Source organism: Perna viridis, chromosome 8 (assembly GCF_037379345.1).
Source record: "Perna viridis isolate PV_CMFRI_1.1 ecotype Kerala chromosome 8, ASM3737934v1, whole genome shotgun sequence".
Taxonomy (NCBI): Eukaryota; Metazoa; Mollusca; class Bivalvia; order Mytilida; family Mytilidae; genus Perna; species Perna viridis.
In genome coordinates this window covers 1,498,586-1,523,448 of record NC_142452.1, presented here as the reverse complement: position 1 = coordinate 1,523,448, position 24,863 = coordinate 1,498,586, and the positions used below count along the sequence as shown (strand labels likewise).

The 24,863-nt window shown below is 32.1% G+C and overlaps 1 protein-coding gene across 1 annotated transcript in view; it reads left to right on the top strand.

Annotated features, from left to right (window-relative positions):
* The first annotated feature begins 1,690 nt into the window (after window positions 1–1,690).
* The window catches only part of LOC148608881 (inactive phospholipase C-like protein 2), an 86,344-nt gene continuing 63,171 nt past the window's right edge, over window positions 1,691–24,863 (top strand). The window contains exons 1-5 of the mRNA XM_088542455.1: window positions 1,691–2,148; window positions 3,598–3,747; window positions 13,439–13,657; window positions 20,349–20,388; window positions 21,841–21,970. Coding sequence (XP_088398581.1) covers window positions 1,899–2,148; window positions 3,598–3,747; window positions 13,439–13,657; window positions 20,349–20,388; window positions 21,841–21,970 — 789 coding nt within the window. The 5' untranslated portion in view covers window positions 1,691–1,898. The remainder of the gene's footprint in view (window positions 2,149–3,597; window positions 3,748–13,438; window positions 13,658–20,348; window positions 20,389–21,840; window positions 21,971–24,863) is intronic.

Sequence of the window (24,863 nt, the reverse complement as noted above, 5' to 3'; positions counted from 1 at the left end):
GGGTCCGGGTGTCAGAAGAATAAGCCCGCAGCAGCGCTAAGCTTGTCGTAAAAGGCGACTAAATAGTGCTCAGAACCCTAGCCGGGGGCTAGGGCGCTCTGCCCTCACAGCAACTGGGATGTGCCCCGGGTGGGGAAATGGGGTACCCTTGGTGTGTTACATGCTGGGGTTGTCAGGCTATAATACAGAAAACCTGGCCGAAGACCATAGTGGTACACCGTGTTGCCACGTTCCTCGCACGTTTAAGAACCCTGCTGTGGTATTCGATAGCAGTAGGAACCTTTGCGCTCCGCCATAGGAGGCTAAATTGCCCGGCCCTACCCATCCCTTCCTATTTCTAGTGGCTATCAAAATTTGTCGACCCTAATATGTTTGTGTTCCATCGCATTTTTCATTTCATCACTGTTCATGCCAAGAAATACCCCCAAATATTTCTGGTCTGCCCCCTACAGAGTTGGATTTTTGAGCGGTTTGTCTTGGCATGGTATAGACTTTAGAAATTCGCACATAAGAAACGTTTTTTTTTCATTTTGTATTTACTTTTTTCCTTTTTTTTCTGGGGGGGGGGGGATAATTTTAAACGACGGTCTCAGATTGTTATATATTTACAACCGCTATAATTAAATAAAATAATGAAAAATAATAATAATTAAGAAATGGTCTCTGGCTATATTACAGTTGTGAATATGCAAATATACATATACAACGAAATCTGTCTAAACTGGATCCCTTTCGGACCTTAAGGTTGTTCGGTTTAGAAAGTAGTTCAGTTTGTTCAGATTAAAATACACTGAAATTTACACAAAGGGTCTTCAAGAAGTATCTTGTTAAGACAGGTTTACGGATTATTCAGGGTTCGGTTTAGGCAGGATTCACTGTATATAAAAATAGCCAATTACAAGGCCTTTCCGACGACCTTGTTTAAATTTACTCCAAAAGCCACGGTTTAACATGGCCGCCGTCGGACATTGAAAATTATTTATAAAAATAGCCTAAAAATCGTAAAAAATAGGGAAAAAATCGTAAAGACTTGATTTTATTTCTTAAAGAAAACCTACACGTAGGGAATAGAACAAGCGCTGGGCAGACCTCCTAGGCCCTAGGTTTACAGAGCAAAAGTGACCACCATCCTTACTTATTGACATACTGATCCATCGTACTTAACGGGTATTCATACTATATATAGAAGGGTATTCCGAGGCACACGAGTCAAGTCGAGGTTTTATTTATCTATTATTATGTTCCCAAAACGAAATGGGAAAACATATTCTATTTTGTCGGTTTGGTCTTCTTCTTATTATTATTACAAGTATTCAGTCTCTCAAACGTTTCTCCATGTCCCCTCCAGGCACTAATTATCTTTGGTAACGTGATAGTACAGATGTGGTCATTAATGTATCTGTTATCTCAGCGGGGTGTAAAGTTGGATTTTGGAGCGGTTTGTCTTGGCATGATTTCATGTTCATTTTATTATTCAGTTCATGTTCATCGTATGAATATAGCTGGAATATTGCTGCTCGGGCGTTAAACCCTAATCAGTCAATCAATCAATCACCAATTTAAAATACACCATACTGCATTTAAAATTATAAATAACGTGAAAAATATTCGCTTAGGAATACTCCGGAAACTTTCTGACCATATCGATTTAATCACCGTATCCATAATTACAGTCCGATCCGTACTCGCAAGTTGTGGTTGCTGCAGTAATACACTAATAATCGTAAGCAAAACAAAAATGAAAACACCGGGGAGAAAGCTGAATGCATTGATTCTGATTATTGATAAGGGATGTAAGAATTAAATTGAGTTAATGGAATTATAAAATTTCCTCTAAATAATGCTTTTAATGCATTCTTTATCTGGAAATCGTTGATCTTAAGCAGGAAATGTGAAAGATGGCGGAGGAAGGAGAAAATGCAGATGAAGTGATAGAGAAATGTTCGGATGTCTTTCTAAATGGAGAATCAGAAAATTTGGATAATATTGGGGAGGATGAGGCTTCCCTGGAAAATGAGGAAAATTCAGTGTCAGATAAAATACTTCCACGTAAAAGTAGTTTTATGAATAAGTCGGGGAGTAGGAAACCACCCAGGAAGAAAACAGTTTCTTTCAGTAGCATGCCTACTGAAAGGAAAATTGCAACAGGTTGGTATGCAATGTTAATACAAGCATTTTGTTTAAAACAAAAAAAAATGGTAGTTAAGAACTGCAGACATGTACTTGATATTAGCCTGTACTGGCTGTAGGCAGACAGTGTACATGTACAGAGTAGTTCTCAGCAATGGATTTTTGCACAAAATAGAAGACAGAACATCTAACAGATTTCTTATATTTTACTCTAAAAAAAAAGAGCAATCGTACAACAATTTTCAATGAAAGTTTGGATGAGTAGAATTGGCAATAATTGCTTAGTGTCTATGGCAAGATCTAAAATGTACATGTACTGTATGTAGTATGTATACTAATTGTAGTTTATGCTGTTGCCAGTAGTCTTAGGGTGGTCATACACATGTATGTTATTAGCAGCATAATGGTATGACACTATTATTGTTGTCCATAGAAACACAGTGTACATGTCCATGGTTTTCTTGCAATATCTTGAAGAATTAGTGGGTGGATCTTGATAACATTTTACCACAAGGTTCTATATTATGAAAGATAATAACTCAAACTGTTTAAGAATTGGAGACGATCATTTCATAAAATTTGACTTCATAACTCAAATGTAAGTGTATAATACATGTAAATTTGTACCAATGTACTTGTACTGTACATGTGAATTGTACATTTATACATGTATGATAACACACATAGGTCAGATTAGGATTAATTTAGGGGTTATGACCTTAATGTACACCTACATGTAAATGTACTTTAATTGACCATACAAGTATATGTACATTAATAAATGTACGTTAAGTACACTACATGAATGTGTGTATTAATTGATTTCTTCAAATTGTTTCACAAGGTTCCATACACATAATCTATGACGTGTATAATAATTTAAGTTTTTTGTAGTCTGCCACTGAGCATTTTCTGCATTTCACTTACAAAATGTATAGTGGCATCATTTTCCCCTTGTCATGGTGAATCATGATATAGTTTTTTTTTCTAAGTGTTTTGTTCGTATTACATATTCTTACAATGTATATGTACTTGTTTATTTTTGTCCTACATGTACATTTTTTTGTACCTGTGATGATGTCTACATGAACTTGTTAAATTTGTACTTTCAATTTTTTTTGTTTTCCACATGAAAAGTTTACCAATAGAAATTTTCTTTTGCGGAATAGAAAGCTATCCCTAAAATTAACAAATGTACATTTGTAACTTTCCAAGCTAAATTTCACTTGCCACGGAAAACAGGAAATTGGAATTTTATGTGCATGTACAGTACATGTATGCAAATCATGTAAGAGTTCATCATAATTGTCTGAAATTTCAGACCTATTTATTGGAATTAAGTGGCTATCGATGATATTGTTCATATTTTAGATTAAATTTTGTGACTTACACATACATATAAATGCATTCTTTGCAGGGTTACATTTAAATGTACACTGTATTTTTACAGTCTCTTAATCTTTGCAGCTCAAGACTGTCTCTCATATATGCAGAATGGTAGCGAATTGATAAAAGTTCGTTCCAACAGTCGGCAGTATCATAGGATATTTACCCTCAATCCGGATATGACAGAGATACGGTGGCAACCAACCTCCAAAAAACCTCATAAAGCCAGAAGTATGTCTATAAGTACCAGTTATATATGGTCAATCTTATATTAATGTATACGAAAGTATTCCTGAATACATATTAAAGAACATGGAGGACATGTCAAGTTGCCCCTTTTGAATCCATGAGAAAACACTACATGTAGCTATTGTACATGTACACATATTGTTAGGTACAACTTTGTGGACTGTTTTTTTTTTCCTAGAGATCAGTGAGAAGTTCCCCTTTTCTATTGCTTGTTTTATTTGTACACTTTTGTCTATTTCCTCTTCATCTTTACTTCATAATCAGTATGAAACCTTGTACTCATAAATATATATAATACGTATAATGAAATGAAATTGGATTCCAGAAACCAATGTTTGTTAATATTAAATATTGTACATAAAAATAAAATAATGTATAGATATGTTACATGAAAAAATGCATAGGTGATTCCTATTTAAACTAAAAATAGAATATTTGTATGTTACATGTACATTTTCGTACATGTTTAATACGTAAAAGTTACAATCTATTTTTTTCCTTGATAATATAATCAATATGTTATATTACATGTTAATTTAACTCTGACAAATATGATATAGAAGTTCTGGTAATATCATATCATAGTACAAGTAACTAGTTTGTACTGTGTATAAAAGATTACTGCATGCAGGTAGGAACTTGCCTAATGTAATCAAATAAAATGTAAATTTCACAGTGGATGATTACATTAAAATATGTATATATACAATGTTATATAATATACCTCATAATTGAAATACCATGAGGATATTAGGGGCATTTTTGAAGGGTGCAAATAGCATGTTAAGATGAAAATACATGTACTGGTATTTATATATACATGTACACTAATAATCGTAAGCAAAACAAAAATGAAAACACCGGGAGAAAGCTGAATGCATTGATTCTGATTATTGATAAGGGATGTAAGAATTAAATTGAGTTAATGGAATTATAAAATTTCCTCTAAATAATGCTTTTAATGCATTCTTTATCTGGAAATCATTGATCTTAAGCAGGAAATGTGAAAGATGGCGGAGGAAGGAGAAAATGCAGATGAAGTGATAGAGAAATGTTCGGATGTCTTTCTTAATGGAGAATCAGAAAATTTGGATAATATTGGGGAGGATGAGGCTTCCCTGGAAAATGAGGAAAACACATGCACATTTCGACGTGCAATCTTCATCAGACAATTAATTTCTGGTTTAATTTCAATTTGATATTGAAGTTTGTTACTACATTAACATGTACATTTACAAACATGAAAATTAAGAGCCTATACACATCATGCATATGTCTGGAAATACTCAGTGTATATACATTTACATGTACATGCCTTGGGCTGACATTTTCATCCCAGTGGGGCTGTTGTCTCTTGGACATATTCACTGTACCTATTCTTTTAATATTTACATGTACATGTACCTTAGTTCTTAACTCAAGTTTATCACCAAGGTACAAACATGTATATATACAATGTATCATTAGAATTTTGAATTATTTTGAAGTGAAAGAGAATTATTTACAAAAGTTACTTAAACTTAGTTTTCCATCATAGTTAATAATGGGTTAGTTACTAAAGGCAAGGCATATTTTATAATGGCATGACTTCATTAGTAAGGTTTGTGTTCCACTTAGTATCTGAATTAATATCCAAAACACCTTTGAAGATTTTTTTTATTGTTGGATAAGTAATTACATGTAAATTCCCCCATCACTCCACCACTTTTAATTGTAAGATTTAGAAAAAAACTTTGAAAGAGGTGCATTGATATCATAAATGTGCAATGTACATACTGATTCATTATAACTGTATATGCCGAATAGTGCTTCGGGACAGCTGTTGTTGTACAATGATCAGTTGTATCATTGGTACAAGAAGTCCATTGTACATATAGTACAGTGATCCATTGCTTCATTGGTACTAGAGGTACATTGTAGTACAGTGATCCATTGCATCATTTGTACTAGAGGTACATTGTACATTGTAGTACAGTGGTCCATTGCATCATTGGTACAAGAGGTTCATTGTACATGTAGTATAGTGATCCATTACATCATTGGAACAAGAGGTACATTGTAGTACACTGATCCATTAAATCATTGGTACTTGAGGTACATTGTACATTGTAGTACAGTTGTCCATTGCATCATTGGTACAAGAGGTTCATTGTAGTACAGTGGTCCATTATATCATTGGTGCTAGAGGTTTCATTGTACATGTAGTACACTGGTCCATTACATCATTGGTACAAGAGGTACATTGTAGTACAGTGGTCCATTACATTATTGGTACAAGAGGTACATTGTAGTTCACTGATCCATTACATCATTGGTACTAGAGGTACATTGTACATTGTAGTACTGTGATTCATTACATTATTGTTACAAGAGGTACATTGTAGTACAGTGGTCCATTGCATCATTAGTTTAAGTGATTCATTTTCTAAGATCTGCTTTTTATGTGCTTCTTACACTATACATGTACATGCATGGTAAAAAAATTCATATGGAATGAACATTTTTTTTTAATAAGCCTAAAAATGGTTCAGACAATTGACCTACATAAAATGTATGTGTATGAAAATTATCATTTGAAAACAATTGATGAAAAACAAAATTTTCTACAAAGTATCTTATAACGGAGAACTTTTGAAATGCTACAAACGCATATGTATAGTGTACACACTTATTGAAGAAAATGTTCAATACAATAAAACCTATATCCAAAATTGGCACATATCTAAGCCAGAAATGTTATAAACAATAAGTAGTCCTCTGTTGAAAGCCAGAGTGGTCAACTAATTGATTTTATGGGCGACAAAGAGAATTTGTTTGTATCAATCACTGGTTGTCAGACAATTCCCAAGGGGAATTATTTCAAATTAGGCAACATATTATGTTACCAAGAAAACAAGAAGCAGTTCCCTGGGGAATTCACTCTTGTTGTTGACAACATAAAATGTACTAAGTCATGGATTGGATGTATCGGTACTTGGTTGGCTTGTTTCCTCTTCTGACTGTTGTATGTGTTATTTGTCTGAAATGCTTAGCTACTTCCTCATTAATCTCATGGTATCATTTATTGTACTTTTGATGAGCAGCCAGATTATTATTTTAATAGTATACATGTACATGTTTTACATATAAATTTGTACTTATGTGTGAAAAACACATGTACATTTGTATGTACATGTACAATGTATGTGGTATTTGTGGTAAAGTCACTACTGTAGAATTGTTTTGAAGTTGCCTGCTTCACTTTAAAGCCATTGTTGTTTGTTCATTTTGGCATTTTTTTCCCTTTTGAAATTCATTGTTGAAACACAGTATAAAGAAAATAAAAGTGCATTGACTTGACAAACAACTTCAATATCCCAGATTGGCTCTAACCTATAGACATGCATGGCAGACCATGGTGGCTCTATAGAAATGCTTGGCAGACCATGGTGGCTGTATAGAAATGCTTGGCAGACCATGGTTCTTAGCTTCATCTGTAATGTACAAAGTAACATGGATAGTGTGTTTTGATGTATTCTAGACCAAGTTCAGTGTCAGTGCAGATGCTATTTTTGACAAAGTTAATGTTTTTTATACATTATTATGTGTGGTGGGGTAAAATTGTCTTGTAAATGCTCTGAGGGAGTTGTTTTTTTAAGTGAAGTGTGTGCTGTTTGTCTGTCTGTGTGTTGTAAGACGTGTTCTTAATCTGTTGTTTTTTTTAATGATTCCACCTTTGTTTAATTTTGTCAATTGATTACTTTCTTACATTAAATTTTGTTCATTCTTACAAACTCTAGTTACAATTGTAGGTAGTTGTTTTGGATGTGAAACAAGTCAGTGATATGATAAGAATCATTGTAACAAAACTTTTTAACTTTAACAAGAAGACTTTTATTTTTCATACTGCCAGTGGTTCAAATTAGCACTGGTCTAAGGTCCAGGATTCTGGTGTAGGACACTGGTCTAAGGTCCAGGATTCTGATGCAGGACCTTCAAATTTTCATTTACCTAAATCCTGAACCTATTATACATTTACTCTTATTGAGGACTTGGGAAGCAGAAAATAGTACAGGACATTTCACTCTTGAAAGTAAATATGAACCCGCTTAAATGCCTGATTTTCTGTTGGTATACTGAAAATATTATCAATTTTCACTTACAATGGTCAGTCAGTTGTGACCTTGCCAGTAAACAGAATAAAGTCAATTTTGAATGTCCTTGCTCTATTGGTCTCATAGTGATATTTGTCTTTGCTGTTAATCTGAATAAATTGATGATGAGCCCTGATTAGAGTGGATTATACAACCATCAAAGTACATCAAGTTAACAACTGAACTCTTTACTGTTTTAAGTATACACTACTGAGGCTGTACTGAAAATATCAATACAAAGAGGCTATTTCCTGAATGTAACCTTTAAAGCTGGACCACCAAATACAAGTAATAAGTACATACATGTACGTATAGAGATAATGATATAAACATTATATTTTATGTACACACAAATTGGATTTACACCAAAAGCCAGAACATCTGACCATATGTTTATTATGAAAACCTTAATAGATAAGTATTGTAATGTAAAAGATGGTATGATGTTTGCCTGCTTTGTTGATTTTCAAAAAGCTTTTGATACTGTCATTCACACAGGTATTAAAATAAAACTATTAAAAAGTGGAGTTGGGTCAAAATTTTATAATATCATCAAAAGTATGTACAGTCTAAGTAAGTCTTGTGTTAAAATTCAGAACCAGTTAACTGATTTTTTTAAAGTAAAATTGGGAGTAAAACAAGGGGACAACTTGAGTCCAAATATATTCAAAATATTTATAAACGACTTGCCGGCTTACTTGAAAAATACTCCTGACCCAGTATACATGAACTCGAGCCCACTCCACTGTTTAATGTATGCAGATGTTAGTATTATTGTCATCTTCAGTAACAGGCTTACAGGCTAAATTAGATATGCTATACTTATACTGTAACGATTGGTGCTTAAATATTAATACCTCAAAGACTAAGATTTTGACTTTCAACAAAGCAGGCAGACTCATCAAATATAATTTATTTATTTATTAATTCACACAGAGTGTGTGTCCAATTATAAGTACCTTGGCATTACATTCAGTTGCTCAGGCACTTTCTCCTTTGCTCAGAATGAGTTATATCAAAAGGGATTGAAAGCATATCACAAGCTTAGAAATGATTTTTTATCTTTAAATCCTTCAATAAAAGCTTCTATTAAAGTTTTTGATCATACCATCAAACCAATTCTTCTATATGGTGCTGAGATATGGGGATATTTTAACTCATACAAAACTAGACTTAAAAAGGAAGTTTTACCACTCGATGATATATACCAAAGACTTATATGTGAAACACTTCATGTAAAATTTTCAAAATTCATTTTGGGTGTTCATAAAAGGTCAACAAATTTAGCAGTATTGTCAGAACTAGGTCGCTTTCCACTTCACTTTGATATTATCAAATTGATGATAAAATGTTGGTATAGACTAGAAATTTTACAGTCGGACTTTCCATTACTTCAACAGGCCTATGCAGAATCTAAAAATTTGTTTAGACAAAATAAACCCTCATGGTATGGATCAATAAAATACTTGATGAACATTGTTCAAGATATAAAAGATAGTCTAACAAACATGACTCAATTCTCATTCGAACGAATCTCTAAACTGATCCTTTCTCAGCACTATAGAGAGACATGGGTAAGAAATTTGAGGAAGAACAGTGAAGGCAAACTTAATGTATATGCTAAAATTAAAAACAATTTTGGGCTAGAGAATACTTATCTCAAGTACATTTTGAGCAAAGGAGAAAAATTTCAAAGCTGCGCATCTCATCTCATAGACTAGAGATAGAAACAGGGCGTTATCATGGTATTCCTAGACAAAATAGATTATGTTGCAGGTGCGCCTCAGGAGAAGTAGACGATGAAGTACATTTTCTTTTTTCATGCTCATCAAATAAAAAAAGAGAGAGATATACTATATGAGTTAATAATATCTACATGTCCATATTTTATTAACCTCAGTGATGAAAACAAATTGATATGGATCTTAAATTGTGAAAACTCTATTATTTTATCTGGTTTAAGTGATCTTGTTATATCAAGTGGTGTTTAAATTATAATTTTTCTTTTTTTCTTTTTGTATATGTTACGTGTATTTATTATTATTATTATTATTTTTATCTATCATTAATATCTTCCCATATCTTTTTCTGCTTATATTGTAATATGTAATGTAAGAATTTTGGGTAATTAAAAGCCCAGTGTATGCAAATTTGATCCTTAATTTTCATACTTGAAGCATAGAGCACCGTCCCTTGGTGTCCTTTGTCTTGAAGCAACTCAAAAGACTTGCTTCTCTGCACTGCGCACAAGGAGGCTTCTAGTGAGAATTATGTCCACTGCATTTATTTATTTATTTATTTATTTTTTTTAATGCATTATTTTCACTATTGCAAATAGATATGCCCTTAAGTGAATATACGTTTACATTCTTTATTCATATAATAATTTGATGATCATAATTATAATCTCCATTATCATAATCCAGTTTTGTAAATGAAACTGAGGTGTGCCAGTACAATAACTAAATACTATGATGTATTACTCACAATGCAAGTAAAAGCTCAAAAAATGGTACAATTATTTAGTTTGTAAATTAACTGTTGATATTATATGTTATTTATATGAACATATATAAATAAGTTCAAACAAAACTGTTGTATGTAAAAAAAAATGTATTGTAATCATGCCGTTTATGGGCCCTTTATTGGTGAAGAAACAGTTCTTTTTCTTCTTGTACATGTAAACTAGTATACCTACCAGTTTGTATGACCTGGAATGTTTGGCTATAAACATCATTAGATGATCTAAACCTTAAACTTTCATGTACATTTAGTTTATACGTAGAAAATAGCTCCCATCCCTCATATTTTGATACATTTTTTTTTTTTAGATCAAAGGTTTATCTTTTACTAGCATTGTTTTGTACACATACATGTACATGTACCTAGACTAGCAGTACCAGGATTCAAAATTTGTGGTCATATTGTTGATAAAAACAATGTTAAGTCCATTCTGAAAACTTTAGTAAAGTGCTGCATTGTTTTCTTGATAATGTTGTATTTTCTACCTTTGGACAGCCTTGTATTTTTAGGAGTTTCAAACCCTGCAGAAACATCCCCATTTGTCATGATGATTTATATTTTCTTCTATGTTCCCCCACCATAATAGAGATATCTGTAAGGTTGTCTGTAATCTTGTTTGAATCTTACTGACAAGGCAGTCAAACCATATTTCATTATCAAGGTGTCTATTTGATGCAAACTACTCTCCAAAGAACCATCTGTCTTTTTCTGTTGTTGACAGGATGATCCCTGGAAACCATTACTAATTCTGACTGATGGGATTTCTGGTTTATAAATATTGCTTTACTTAAATCGTCTTTGTCTTCATGATTTGAAGTCTTTACTCTAACTTTTAGAGAATAATATATTAGGTGGGATAAGCTGAGATAGTCTTCTTAAATTTCTTTATGGCACCTTTTCTTTTACAAAGTGGTCTGGAAAAGTGTTATGGAATAACATTTCTTATTTTCCTGAAAAACAGATTTTATTAATAAGAGTAAAAGATAATATTGACCCTGTGGAGGAAAACTAGTCAAATTTTGAAGTAGGATCTGAGAAAATACCATTGAAACGTTGACTGTAGTAGTTACATTCAATGATGAAAATACAACCTTAGTATACTCTATATCCTTAAACCCCCTAGTAGGAGAAGATATTCTCCCTTTAGTATCCATGTATCATTCCCAGGTCTTTCATAAAAATTTATGATTAATGGCAGTCAATTACAGTGAACACCCTGAAGTACATGTACATTGTACCATTTTCATGAATGCATTCACACTCCCTATCATCTAAGATTGAGTCCACTCTTACATTTTGCCCTACACAATAATGCAATGGTAGAATTAGCTTTAAATCATACAATATATTAAATTTGAGGAGCTTAACCTTTAACATCTGTAGTATATCATCCTGTATCTAACTGCCAATGTCATATCAATCAAAATTTTAATAATTTGTCAACCAGTCCTTGTACATACATTAGTATGGTACATGTACTCTTATGATAACTTTCAAATATATTCAGGATTAATTTTGGGACTTGAAAAATAGAAATAGGATTCTGAAAGCATAATGATAACTTTGGAACTGGACATAACATTAATTTTGTAGTTCTCCTGCACAGACCTTTACAGTCATATTTTCACCTTGAAGACAGAACAAGATATTTCTCTCTTCATTTGTACTTATATTGTAGGTATGATTGACAATATTACAAAGCTTGTTTATATACCATATGGTAGCTAATTTTGTTTTAGTATTGTGCTAATTACATTGTACATTGTAGCATATTCCTAATACATTAAGTGTGATACATGTACATCTTTTGTTGCATTTATTACCTAGTTAATTACTGCTTGAGTGGAGAGTAATGAATTGATAAACATTTACATGTACATGTATTAGTAAGTACATGTATATTGGAAGTAGAACTGATTGGGGTTGAGAACAGTATATTGATGTGGGAGCATTGTTTTAGGTTTCCACTACATAAGTAAATGTGCTACACATGAGAATCATATGATTTACATCATATGATTATCATATAAATTGTGCACCATATGATAATCATGTTTTTGTTTACATATGATAATCACATGTTCACCATATGATAATCATGTTTTTCACAAACATGTGATAATCATATGTTTTCAAGCCAAAATTAACATATAAGAATCATATGATAATCATATGACTATCATATGATTGTCATATGATTACCATATGATTATCATATGAATCGAGCACCATATGATTATCATATGTGGCACATTTGCCTGTGTATCCCATCACATGGGGCAAGTGCAAGTTTGGTGTGGGAAAGTTGTTTATGATGTTCTACTTCCCCAATGACAGGTAGAACATTGATTAACCAGTACCAGTAATAATAATTATGGGGGATGGGGTTTTAGTATACATGTAAACATTGATTTGATAATGAGTTATGTGGAAGTACATGTACTACTGATTTAGAGAGAGGTATACATGTACATAGTCTGTGTGGGTTTGTTGAATCTTCATGTACAAGTTCCAAAGATATAACTTCAATAGACCCTTTTAGTGGTAAGTTGACGAGCATGCTTATCAACTATTCCACAGTAAGCACATAGGGTCTGTTGTTAACTTTAATTAAGATACTGGAATGAAGTAAACAAAATCATAACTCAAGTAAATCATGGAATCTAAATCCCAAGATTCTAATAATATACATGTACTTATTTGTGTATTAGTCAATGTTTATAGTCAGAAAACAGTTGTTAGTTTATACTATTCTCTGACCTGAAACATAATTTTTATTTCAGTTTCTGGCTAGTATTCTCTGACCTGAAACATAATTTTTATTTCAGTTTCTGTGGCTAGTATTCTCTGACCTAAAACATAATTTTTATTTCAGTTTCTGTGGCTAGTATTCTCTGACCTGAAAAAAATATTTTTATTTCAGTTTCTGTGGCTAGTATTCTCTGACCTGAAACATAATTTTTATTTCAGTTTCTGTGGCTAATATTCTCTGACCTGAAAAATGATTTTTATTTCAGTTTCTGTGGCTAGTATTAAAGAAGTTCGAGGAGGGAAAACAACAGATGCTTTGAAAAATAAAGAAATAGCAGGAATTTATCAGGATGAATGTGCTTTCTCTATCATATTTGGTGATGACTTTGACTCTATGGATTTAATAGCAAATACTCCAGATGAAGCTAATATCTGGCTGACGGGGCTGACCTGTCTTATTAATACCAACACCAAAACTCGAACATGTATGTATTTTATTAATACTCAACCACTCATATATTGTATCTTGTTGAAACATACATACGTGTACAATGCATATATGGTTTAAGACAGCGATGACATATTATGGTTTTAACAATGGAATGGTAAACAGTCAATGAAAAGCTAATCCAGGATGAAAATTTTATTATTATTTTTTAAATAGTAGCAATGTTGGTAGATCTGGTAAGCCATAAAAATAGAAACAGTGCTGGTTTGATCTGGTAAACCATAGAAATTGAAACAATGCTCGTTTGATCTGGTAAGGTTGCACTATACAAATGGGATTGAGGTGCTCTATTTCATACACAAAACTGACCTGGTCTAATTTTGTAAAACTTAAAAATAAAAGGTGAAACTTGGTGGAAATATGGATTATGGGTAGTAGAGCATTCGTACATACATGTAAATAGATGCAATACTTGTGAAGGTAAAGAGGTGTAAAATGTATGTTTTAAGTCATCTGGAAAGATTCAGATCCTCACAGGATTGGGTTCTCTTCTCTGCACCAACTGGCTGTTTTTCAAAAATGCAAAATTTCGCACGAAGTTTAAGAATTAAAATCATGAACAAATGAGCAGGAAAAGGTACACTTTTTATTTGTTTTTTTACAATAATACCATGCCCGCTTACTTTTTCTGGCAGTTTTTAAGTGCCTGATATTTTAGAAAACCTGTTTTTTGACAATTAATTTTGGGAAAGCACCCAAAATTTGTTATGAAAATTGATATATATTTTTATTATGTTACCATGGCTACAGATTTTCATGACAAAATAGGAAGTAAAATCAATCTTTTTTTCATGGATCACCATATGTAAGGTTTTGAAAAAATATAAACTTTTTACAGGAAAAAATGTTTGGATTTGCTTGTGTAAGTGGCTCAATTTTGCTTTATTTCCACAAATTGTCATAAAGTATCTGCAGTGACTTACATTGTATTTATATAGTGGAACCTAAGCCATGAAAATAGAAACAATGCTGGTAGATCTGGTAAGCCATAAAATAGGAATAAAATAATACAATGCTCAGGACTCATTCTACTTGAGAAAAATAGGGAGAAGTGACTTCTCTTTCAGAGAGACACTGGGGAGAAGTGGGGATAAGCAGGGAGAAGTGAATGCGTATGGGCATCATTTACTAATGCTTTTTAAAATTATATGTGTTATATGTTACTTACATGCACACAGTACAAGCAAGCATTTTCATATATTTGTTTTCTTTTCTTGAGATAAATGTTACTTTTTCTTTAAGCTACATATGTAAGTAACTAAATATTTTGGACAAAATGAAATCAACCTGCTGACTGAATGATTGACTGTATTGTATATCCCAGTGTAGGAAACTCACTCAAATTCTAGCCAGTCCTGAATACAATTTTTCAATATTTTTACTACATAGGTATATAAATTCTTGATAAAATTAGCCAGCCTGGTCAAAAAATAGCCAGTCCCGGGCTGTTGGGTAGGCTACTATTTCTAAATCTGTACATATGTATTCATGAAATTGAATTCCTAATCTATACTTCTACCCCTTACCAAATTTATTACAGGAAAATTAATGTATGATATAGCAAAGCAAAGCTTCTTGTATTGCATTGTCCTATTGATTTTGCCTTTTTAAGCAGCACTGGAATACAAAATTTCCTGGCAGTGACATTCTGTTGGAATTTTTATTTTGTTCTGTTTTTTTGCCGATCCAACTTAATCCATAACGACTTCTTGTTAAAAATATCCAGTCTCTTGATATAAGTTGATCAAGAGTATCAATAATCATGTTAAAATTTTATTACTGACAAATCAAGACTGAAACTTTATTGACACATATTGTAGCGGTCGGTATGAACTTGTCTCAAGCTTACAAAATGTTCTGTCGAAATGGAGAATTTACTGGTCTGTTATAAAACATGAATATCAAAAGAAACACTTTGGCTTTTCTACCGAATTATCAATTGAGATAAATTTTACCTAAGTCCAAAAAACCAGCACGATAAAATTGCACGTTTCCTACTGAAATGTGAATGGTAAAACATGAATTATCGTAAGCTGAAGTGAAGAATGTTCATTCCGTATCCTGTTTTAAACGTTTGAAACAAAAAGCTGGTTAAAATACTTGCTTGTAACCAATAATTCAATAGACTTCAAAAATTTTTACAATTTATCTTCTTGTTGAATGGGTGCTATCTTTGTTTGATTTGTTATCGGAAGAGAGATGACTCTGGTCAAACTACTCCTAAAAGACGGAGTACAGTCCTGATCATGAGCAATGTCTGAAAATGAGAGGGCGACTTCACTTCACTTTTGGTGTGTGAGCAACTTCAGGGTGATTTTGCCCGAATCGCCCAGTAGCGTGAACCCTTGTACTTAAAAGTTTTGGCAATACTTTTTTGTAATAAGCCTAAGAGTATTAAGAAAACCAATAATACTTACAGACTCAACGTGTTTTCCTTAATGTTTATTTCACCAAAGTAAGATTTTATCACTAATCAAACTCTTTAAAGATTTGAGGAAAAAACTTGAGGATTAGAGAAAATTCTCAATTTACCTGTAAGATTTTTTTCTTATGAAACTTGAGCCAGATTTTCAGCTCCTTCTAATTTACCATTGAAAAAGAAAAGACTTAAAATTTACATTGTACTTGTGGATTGGTAACAGAATGCCCTGAAATCTTTTGAATATTCTCAGTGAGTTACAGATGGTCCTGAAATCTTAAGAATATTCTCGTGAATAACAGAAAGCCCTGAAATCTTTCGAATATTCTCGGTAAATATTAGTATGCTCTGAAATTTTCTGAATATTTTTAGTGAACTGATAATAAATAGTAGACCGTTAAATCTTTTTCAGTAATAGGGTATTAACCAACTATTTGTCTCAATCTCAATAATTTGTACATTTTAGTAACACTACAAACTTTTTTTTTTATTCATGAAGTGTTTTAATTCAATTACAGGCATGATAATTATAATTTTATTTATACAATCAAAACACGTTTTATATGAATATTTGATTTAAACAGCATGATGGTGCTATTATACTTAAACTCATACTGATGTAATCCTAAATAAAATATTTTTTGTGAAGATCAAATATTGGCTAAATCTAAAATGAAAACAGTACATGTATAAATGTGAAATATGTGTAGTACATACCATATATGTTACTTTATCTTATAGAAATTTTTATTATTGGACAATAAATTTACAATTAGGTTTCTCTGGCAGTGGATGGCTTTCTCAAAATCTGACCACTATAAAACCAATAACTGACCAAGTTAATGTTTTATACTGCTGGTCAGAACACACTGAAACTTTTTCTGCTAATTATGTACTGGTACATGTATGTGATCATGTACACAGGGTATGATGTCAACATTTTATGACCCTTGTCCTGTCAGGCAAGTTGATTAAAATTCTACTTGCCCAAATTGAAATTCAGGTTGTCCTTCAGTAAATGAATGTTGAAAAATAAATAAGATTTAGTTGTCCTCCAGCCAAGTATAATTAAACATTTTACTTGTTTGAATGGTAGTTTCACTTGTCCTGGGCAATAAGACAACCTTTAACATTGCACCGTGGTACAGGTATACTGAAGGAATGATTGCAATTTCTGTCTGTTTATAAAAAACACATTTTTATGGATTTGAACACAATGAGTAACATGTGTAGCAGGTTGCATTAGTGTGTCCGTCTGTTCATAACAAATTGTGTCCAAACTCAAGGATAGATCGACTCAAGACAGTGTGTTTTGTACATATAAATGGTACCTTAGTTGATGACCTCAAGGTCAAATTATAGATTTTTGCGTACAAATTTGTGTTTTGATATTGGGCATGAAGTTACATTGTAGATCAGCTCAAGATGATGTGTTGCACACCATGGTTGGTGACCTTTGACCTTGAACTATGACCTCAGGGTCATATCAATGATTTTTGCATGACTGCTTTATGCCTAGGCTGTAATGAGATTTGTGTGATAAATCGTATATGTTGTGCATGGCTTATGTACAGGACCCACATGGATTCCATTTCAAAGATATCTAGTTCAATTAAAACAGCTTAAAATCAGCATTGAGTGTTTTAAGTGTACATGTATTTCATTGAATTTAACAATATACATGTTTGTATCTCCAGTAAATGCATATGGGTGGCAATGATATTATTCCTCAAAATTCTATACAATCAAGTTCATACTGGGATTGTTTTGGGGATTAACTTCCAGTTAAGCTTTGAACCATTAATGATGAGGGGCTAAAATGGGGGCAGAACAAACATTTTCATAATTTCTGAAAATTTGAGTATAAATGGATTGATCTCTTTGAAATTGTACCACAATGTGTCCTACTTTCAAATGGAAGGTTGAGGTTGATTATGAGGATTGTGACTAACAAATTCTGGTGTCAAATGACTTACTATGATCTTGTCCAAACTATTCAGGGTTTTACTTTTGCAGATCAAATCTTGATAAAGAAAAAAATTAATGCATGCACAAAATTACGTGTTTATCAGATTTCTAAAGCATTAATCCAAGTACAATGTACATCAACAAAGTCTTTACTGAACCTTCATGTAAGTAGGCAGATAGGCAAACAAACATTAACTATAATTGATTCTATTGTCTAGAGATAACAAATTACTAGCATCACAAAAGGATGTTGTTTTTTCGGGTGTAAGGCTATTTAAGTATTACCCAAAGGGCAAGGTCAATAACCTTTGGATTTTCCCTTGCATTTCTATTTATGATTTTATTCTGAGTGTTTACACCTCCAGGAATATCAACTTTAATTATAAATTCTGAAGGACTTTTGGTTTGCCCTATAGCTAGGATAAGACTAAGTATGAATTATTTCTAAGGCCAATATTAAAGATATCTTTGTTTCCCATATTCAATGGACTTGCAAATATGTCACAACATTATCTATTGTCAGCGCTCAGCATCCAAACAGTTTCTGAATTGAATTTCTATTTTGAAAAAAATATATTAACTATTATAACTAGATCTAAGATTGCAATGATTGGTGTTATATAGAACATTTTACTACAGGATAAATGGAACAAAGGTGAAATGTAAGATAAATACATGTACATGTAATCTCCTTGGAGCATTATAATCCCCTCTGCTGCCAATGATTATTGCTAATGGGGATGTTCTGAAGACAAACATGAATATGAAATCCTGACAAGTCCCTTGAGAAATATTTGATTTAAAAATGGCATCTTTAAAGGTCATAGTTGATTGACTGTGGAATATTGATCCATAGAAACTTGGTGATTTTCTCCCTAATCCCATAAATCTGTCAATTCCATTATATATACAATTCATAAGTGTAAGATTTATATGGGACTATGATTGATAATCATCTAATTTATTTATAGGATCTGCCCATAACTGTGAGATATTATTAACCTTCCTCATTGGTAACTTTGTACATGTACATGCTGACCCTTTATAGTGATGTATGTTTAATTGATTCTTGATGGAATATTATTGATATCTATTTTATTTCATTAAGGAGATAATGTTTTTGATTTTGCTTGACGTTTGATCTAATCACAAAGTAGGCTGACTTACTCTGTATTCTGGGCCCAGATAAAGAATCTTAAGTTGAGATTTTCCTCAAATCTTTCCTCAACTGAAATTTCAGCCAATGAAATCATTTGAGAATTTTTTTCAAATGAGTTCTGGCCTGAGTTTCATAAAAAAAATCTTAAGTTGAGAATTTCCTCAATTTCTGTGTTTTTCCTCAAATCTTTAATTTCAAGTGATCTGATTGGTCGAAATTTAAGTTGAGAAAGGATTTGAGTAAAATTTAATTTGAGATGTTTTATTAAACCGGATCCTATTCTATTCTTACACACTGTATATATGTAGATAAGTAGATGCTGAAAGAGTGCTTTATAAAAAATTCATTAAGAAAACCCCAAAGTTTCCTATATTAATCCAGGGTTGATTCATTGACTTTAGTTAAAAACCTAAATACAGAAAACTTTAGGGAACATGTAATGTGTATGTTTTTAGGTCTTATTCTTTCTGCTAGATGGTGTTTCTCAGCTTCAACTTATCAAAGTACTTTATAGTGAGGACATCATTTTTATCAAATCATATTTTCTGTTAATGAGGTACATGTACATTTTGTATCTACCAGTGAATTAATATATACATGTACTTTTGCATGTACATGTAGGCTTAGGTTATTGGTTGTCGTTGGATATTAGAGAATGTCTGATTTATGATATCATGTACAGCTGTAGTCAATCCAATGGCGGAAACCTTAAATAGTAATTCACTGTGAATTATTGGAATTGTTGTGGAAAGTTATGTAACTATGTACAAATCACATCATCAAATTTGATTCTCCCGGCGAAAATGTCACGTTTTTTGCAACTTTTCCTGTTATATTGATTGATATTAGAAGTTCTGTTGCCTTCTAACAAACATTGTTAGTTAGGGAATCTAAAAATCACTTAATGCAGACATATGCTGCTCTAGACTCAGTTTTCAAGCTTCTCTTTTAAAAAATAACCCTATCCTTCAAGAAAAAAAATTAAACTGTTAAGGACAAAAATTACTAGTTCATACAGGCAAACTATGATCTTTTATGATACATGTACTATAATGGTGTCATTGTCATGTAAACAACACACATTGTCCACATTTAAGCATCTATTTTTTATTTCTATTTCAGCTCCTGAAGCCATTGAAGAAATGCAGCAGATGAGAGATAGATATCCTTTAATATTTTTTTAAATGTTCACACAAGCATACATGTACCTTTTACATTTACAATAATAATGTGGTCACATTAAGATCTATGTAGCATTGTAAAGCATCTTTCAATAGTGTTGTTGATATGGTGTTAATATACACAAATATAGGCATTTTCATAGGTCCATTAGATAATGATACCTTCATTGATGAACTACAGGTTTTAACTGTTATTTATGTAGCCTAAACTGCCTTAGTCACCTTAGAAAAAAATAAATGTAAACTTAATAAGACTACCTTGACTGACTTACCCTATATTTATGTTTATCTGGAGAGTAAGGTTCCTCTTCTGTCATGACATATTTTATTACATGCAGCTAATAAAGGCTTAGATGGTCAGTCACTAAAATGTGACAGAACTTCATGCAGAGTTTTGGTCATCTTTTCTTTTATTTCATTGGATTTACTTTTGTAACCAAATTTCGTTGGCTTATGTTCTAAACTTACACATTCAAACAATCCTTCTTTGTGAAGTGTCCATCATGTGTTTACATTTCTCTTGCTACTCTTTAATAGTTCACTTTAGGTAAAGTTCTGAAAATTCTGAAAGTTAACATTACGTTGAAGTAAAGAATTTCAGAATGACACAGATCGGAACTTGGCCAATATTGACATAATTGATATTGGCTTTGTTTTTCTGGTATTGGCTGAAGTTATTGCCTAGGTTAATGTTACACCATATAGATAAAATCAGACCTATTCATTGATAAAGCTCAAATAAAATAATTCCAGGAGATACATGTACATACATCATCATCATATACATGTTGAAATGCAATGAAATATGTATAATCATGATGAGTCTGCCTGTAGGGGATGATTCTTTATGGTTTATTACATAAATGTCTGTCTGTCTGTCCAATATAACATCTTTTGTAACTCCACTTTTAGTATTGACTTAATTCTTATGAAACTTTATACAATATAAAATCACTTTATGGAGATGTACTTTAGTTTTTGACAGGTTTTGTGAAGCATAGACTATGGACTTTTATTTTGGTATGTTGCTGTCTGTAAAGACTTCAACTCCTCTCGTATCACTTATTTCATTTTCATGAAACTTTCTTATACGGAGGTGTGCATATTGTCTGATTTTTCTTTTAGAGAAGTTTGACCATGGACTTAAGCATTACATATGCTGCAAGGGAGTGGGTATAAGTATTAGGGACAGTTTAATTTTGAATTGTTTTTTTGTTTTGTCTTCAGGGACATGCATTTTTAATTTGTTAGTGAGTAGTTCTTTTATCCATTTATATTTCCTGTTTTTGATATTTACCATGTATTTGCTGGAATACTGGAATATACTTGGACATTATTTGTCATTATGTATATTCATTTGTATTAGTCTTATTAGTTTTTCATACTTCTTGGATGACTTGCTGGAGTAATGATAATTTCTTTAACTAAGCTACTTGGTTACAGGAAATGTTCGCAGCTGAAGCAGAGCAAGCTTCTGGTACCTTGGATGAAAATGGTGTGGTTCAATTGATGCAGAAATTAAACAGCAATATTGCACCAACCAGGGTTCAACAAAAGGTCAAGGTAGGTTTAAGGTCAAGGTCTGATCAGGATTAAATACTAAATGATCAAGGTTAGATTAAAAGCGTGATAGATTTTTTTTGCAAAAATGGAACCAAGAGCCTTTAGCTTTCTTTCACTAATATTGTTAAGTACAGTTAACACCGCTACTTATGATTTTTTCATTTCTTTTTAATTTTAAAAGGTAACTAAAAATTAACGCTTACTTCCTTAATTCATATAGTACCTGTTTTAAAATACAATGTTCCCAGTAACATATCTTAAATTACAAGTGTTGTATTTAAATTCTGCTAAGGTATTACGCAAATGTGGCAGTCATTGCGTGCAGGGATTGAATTTCAGAATTTTTTCCACTAGCTTAATTTAGCAAGTACTGAAAATTTACACTCATTAAATTTATGTTTTTTAGGTTATTTCTGGACTTGACCTATATGACATACAGAATATCATAAGCAAATTTTAGAAAGTGGAAATAATTTCTATATACTGTGTCATACCAATACAAAGAATTAGTGTTATGGGAGCATCAAAAGTTCACAACTATTTTTGTAAAAATTTTACCCAGAAATTGGATTAAAATGAAATACAGTCAATTAGTTTCTTCAGTTACATTTTAATTGGCCCTTGTCCAAATATCTCTCCTCAATCTCAGCATAGGAATGAAGAAAAGAAAAGTATGTTAAATATGATTCATAACTTCTCCAAAATAAATAATTTTGCATGTTGTATGATGAAACAAAAATTCTGGAGACAGAGATCTGCCAGCTTACACAATGTGTATATTTCTTTCTTGCTAACAAGATAGCAAATTGCTTAGAAAGAAGATTTACTACTTTGAAGAGAAGCTTAAAATATCACTTTAAGTGCTAAAGCACTCTTTATTTAAAGAATTTCGTCAAATTAGTTGGCTGTTTCATCTACAGAGAAAAAGATAATTGAATTAATTAGTGATATGTTGCATAGCAATCTCATTAAACATTTAAGACAAGCACTTAACAGTCAATTCATGGACATTTTTTTTTTTAGAAATTGCATTTTATGAATGGGGAACAATACAAGGGGCAAATAGAGATTCATTTTATTGAAGTACTTTATAATAAAGAAGCTTATAAAGAGTATGGCATTTACAACATGTACAAGTTATTCTATAAGTAATTCTTTTATTTAGTGAGGATATTTTAATGGTTAAATAGAGAACAGTGTCTTATGTCTGCTTTTACATGTGTATATTGGTGTTGTTCACAGTAGAAAGATGTGTATCATGTCCTGAACATTTTAAATTGGACTGTACATATGATGGTTTTACTATTTAGGTTTCAGTTTCTCTTGGTAGTAGCCAAAAAATAACTATTGGTAACTTACCATGGTGGACATAAGGCAAAAAACGGGCTCGTTTATGTTCTTTGTTCTAAAAGTCACGGTCAACTGTACAATAGATATTGAAGTTATTCATGTATTCTATAAAGTAATGAGTATGAATGACAATGAATAATAACCACCCACTACTGATAACACTGATCCCTCCCCCTTTTTGGTGTGTCAATCAAAAGTCAACACTGTTAGCTTTTGCTTACATTATATGTAATTTGAAGTACCAGGATGAGTATTACTGAATGCTTGCTGATATACATTTGATATTTTGGTAGTCTAGATCTAGTTCTGTTTCTGTCTATTATTTTTATTGCTGAGTAATGGTCCTTGTACTTTAATATTAAATGGAATTTTTCACACTTTCCTTGTTAACATATTATGCTAATGTTTGCATTTATTCTCTTAAGTGATTTTTCTTCCAGTAGGATGTTTGTATTGCCATGCAATATGAGTACTTGGTTTCATTCAATCTATCTACATTGAATTAAGACTTTCTGTAGAAGCACTACATATTTCATACTGTGATGTGTCCAAAGTTTCATTACACATCTTTTAGTACATGTATGTTGTGAAAGCATGTTTTAACAATTCTTGTTAAGTTTACATTTGTAGAAACTTCATGGCTGTTTAGGGCAAGTTTTTGGTTTTGCTAGGTAGCACTGAAGAAATCCAAAGTAGATGGTCCAAACTTACAAGACATGTAGGAGTCTTCTGATCATCTTTAATCTAATAGCTTAACCTATATCTATCCTGTTAGTTACAAGCCTTAATAAAAGTCAGTGACCTGATACCTGAATGTTGTAGGTGGTAATACAGACATGTATAGTAACAAATTTGTTGATTCTATGTGGGCTGTTTTTATCATGTGAAGAAAAACACAGAGTTTGGATTGCAGTTTGACTCTGCATTATCATTCACAAATTAACAGGACAATTGCAGCAGAATAATAAGATATGAAGGGGCTCACATGTGGCTTTGTAAGATTGACCACAGTTTCTTAAATCACAGTGTTTGGTTCTTTGATCACAATGTCTGATTCCTTTGGTCGCAATGTCTGATTCCTTTGGTCACAATGTCTGATTCGTGGGTCACAATTTTTGATTCTTTGATCACAATGTAATATTCTTTTATCACAATGTCAGATTATTTTATCACAATGACCTAAGATTCCGTGATCACTGTGTCTGATTCTTTCAAAACAATTTCAGATTCTATGATATTACTATGTGATCTGTTTTGGTCGTGATTTCAGATTCATTTGGACCTTAGAGTGTTCTTTGTTATGTCCTTAGAGAAAAATACCTACATTATAATGTGTTATGATAATGAAATTATTCCTTGAATGTAAAATAGCCCAATTACATGTACATGTATGTGCACTTACTGTTACCTTTCCATGTAATTTTTAACATGCACTTTCTTCATGAAGTCTACAATATGATAAAAGGTTAAGAGTTGTTTCTTTATTTCTAAAATGCAAATTTGTGGTAAAATATCTCTAATAGGAAAAATTCAATATCTTTTC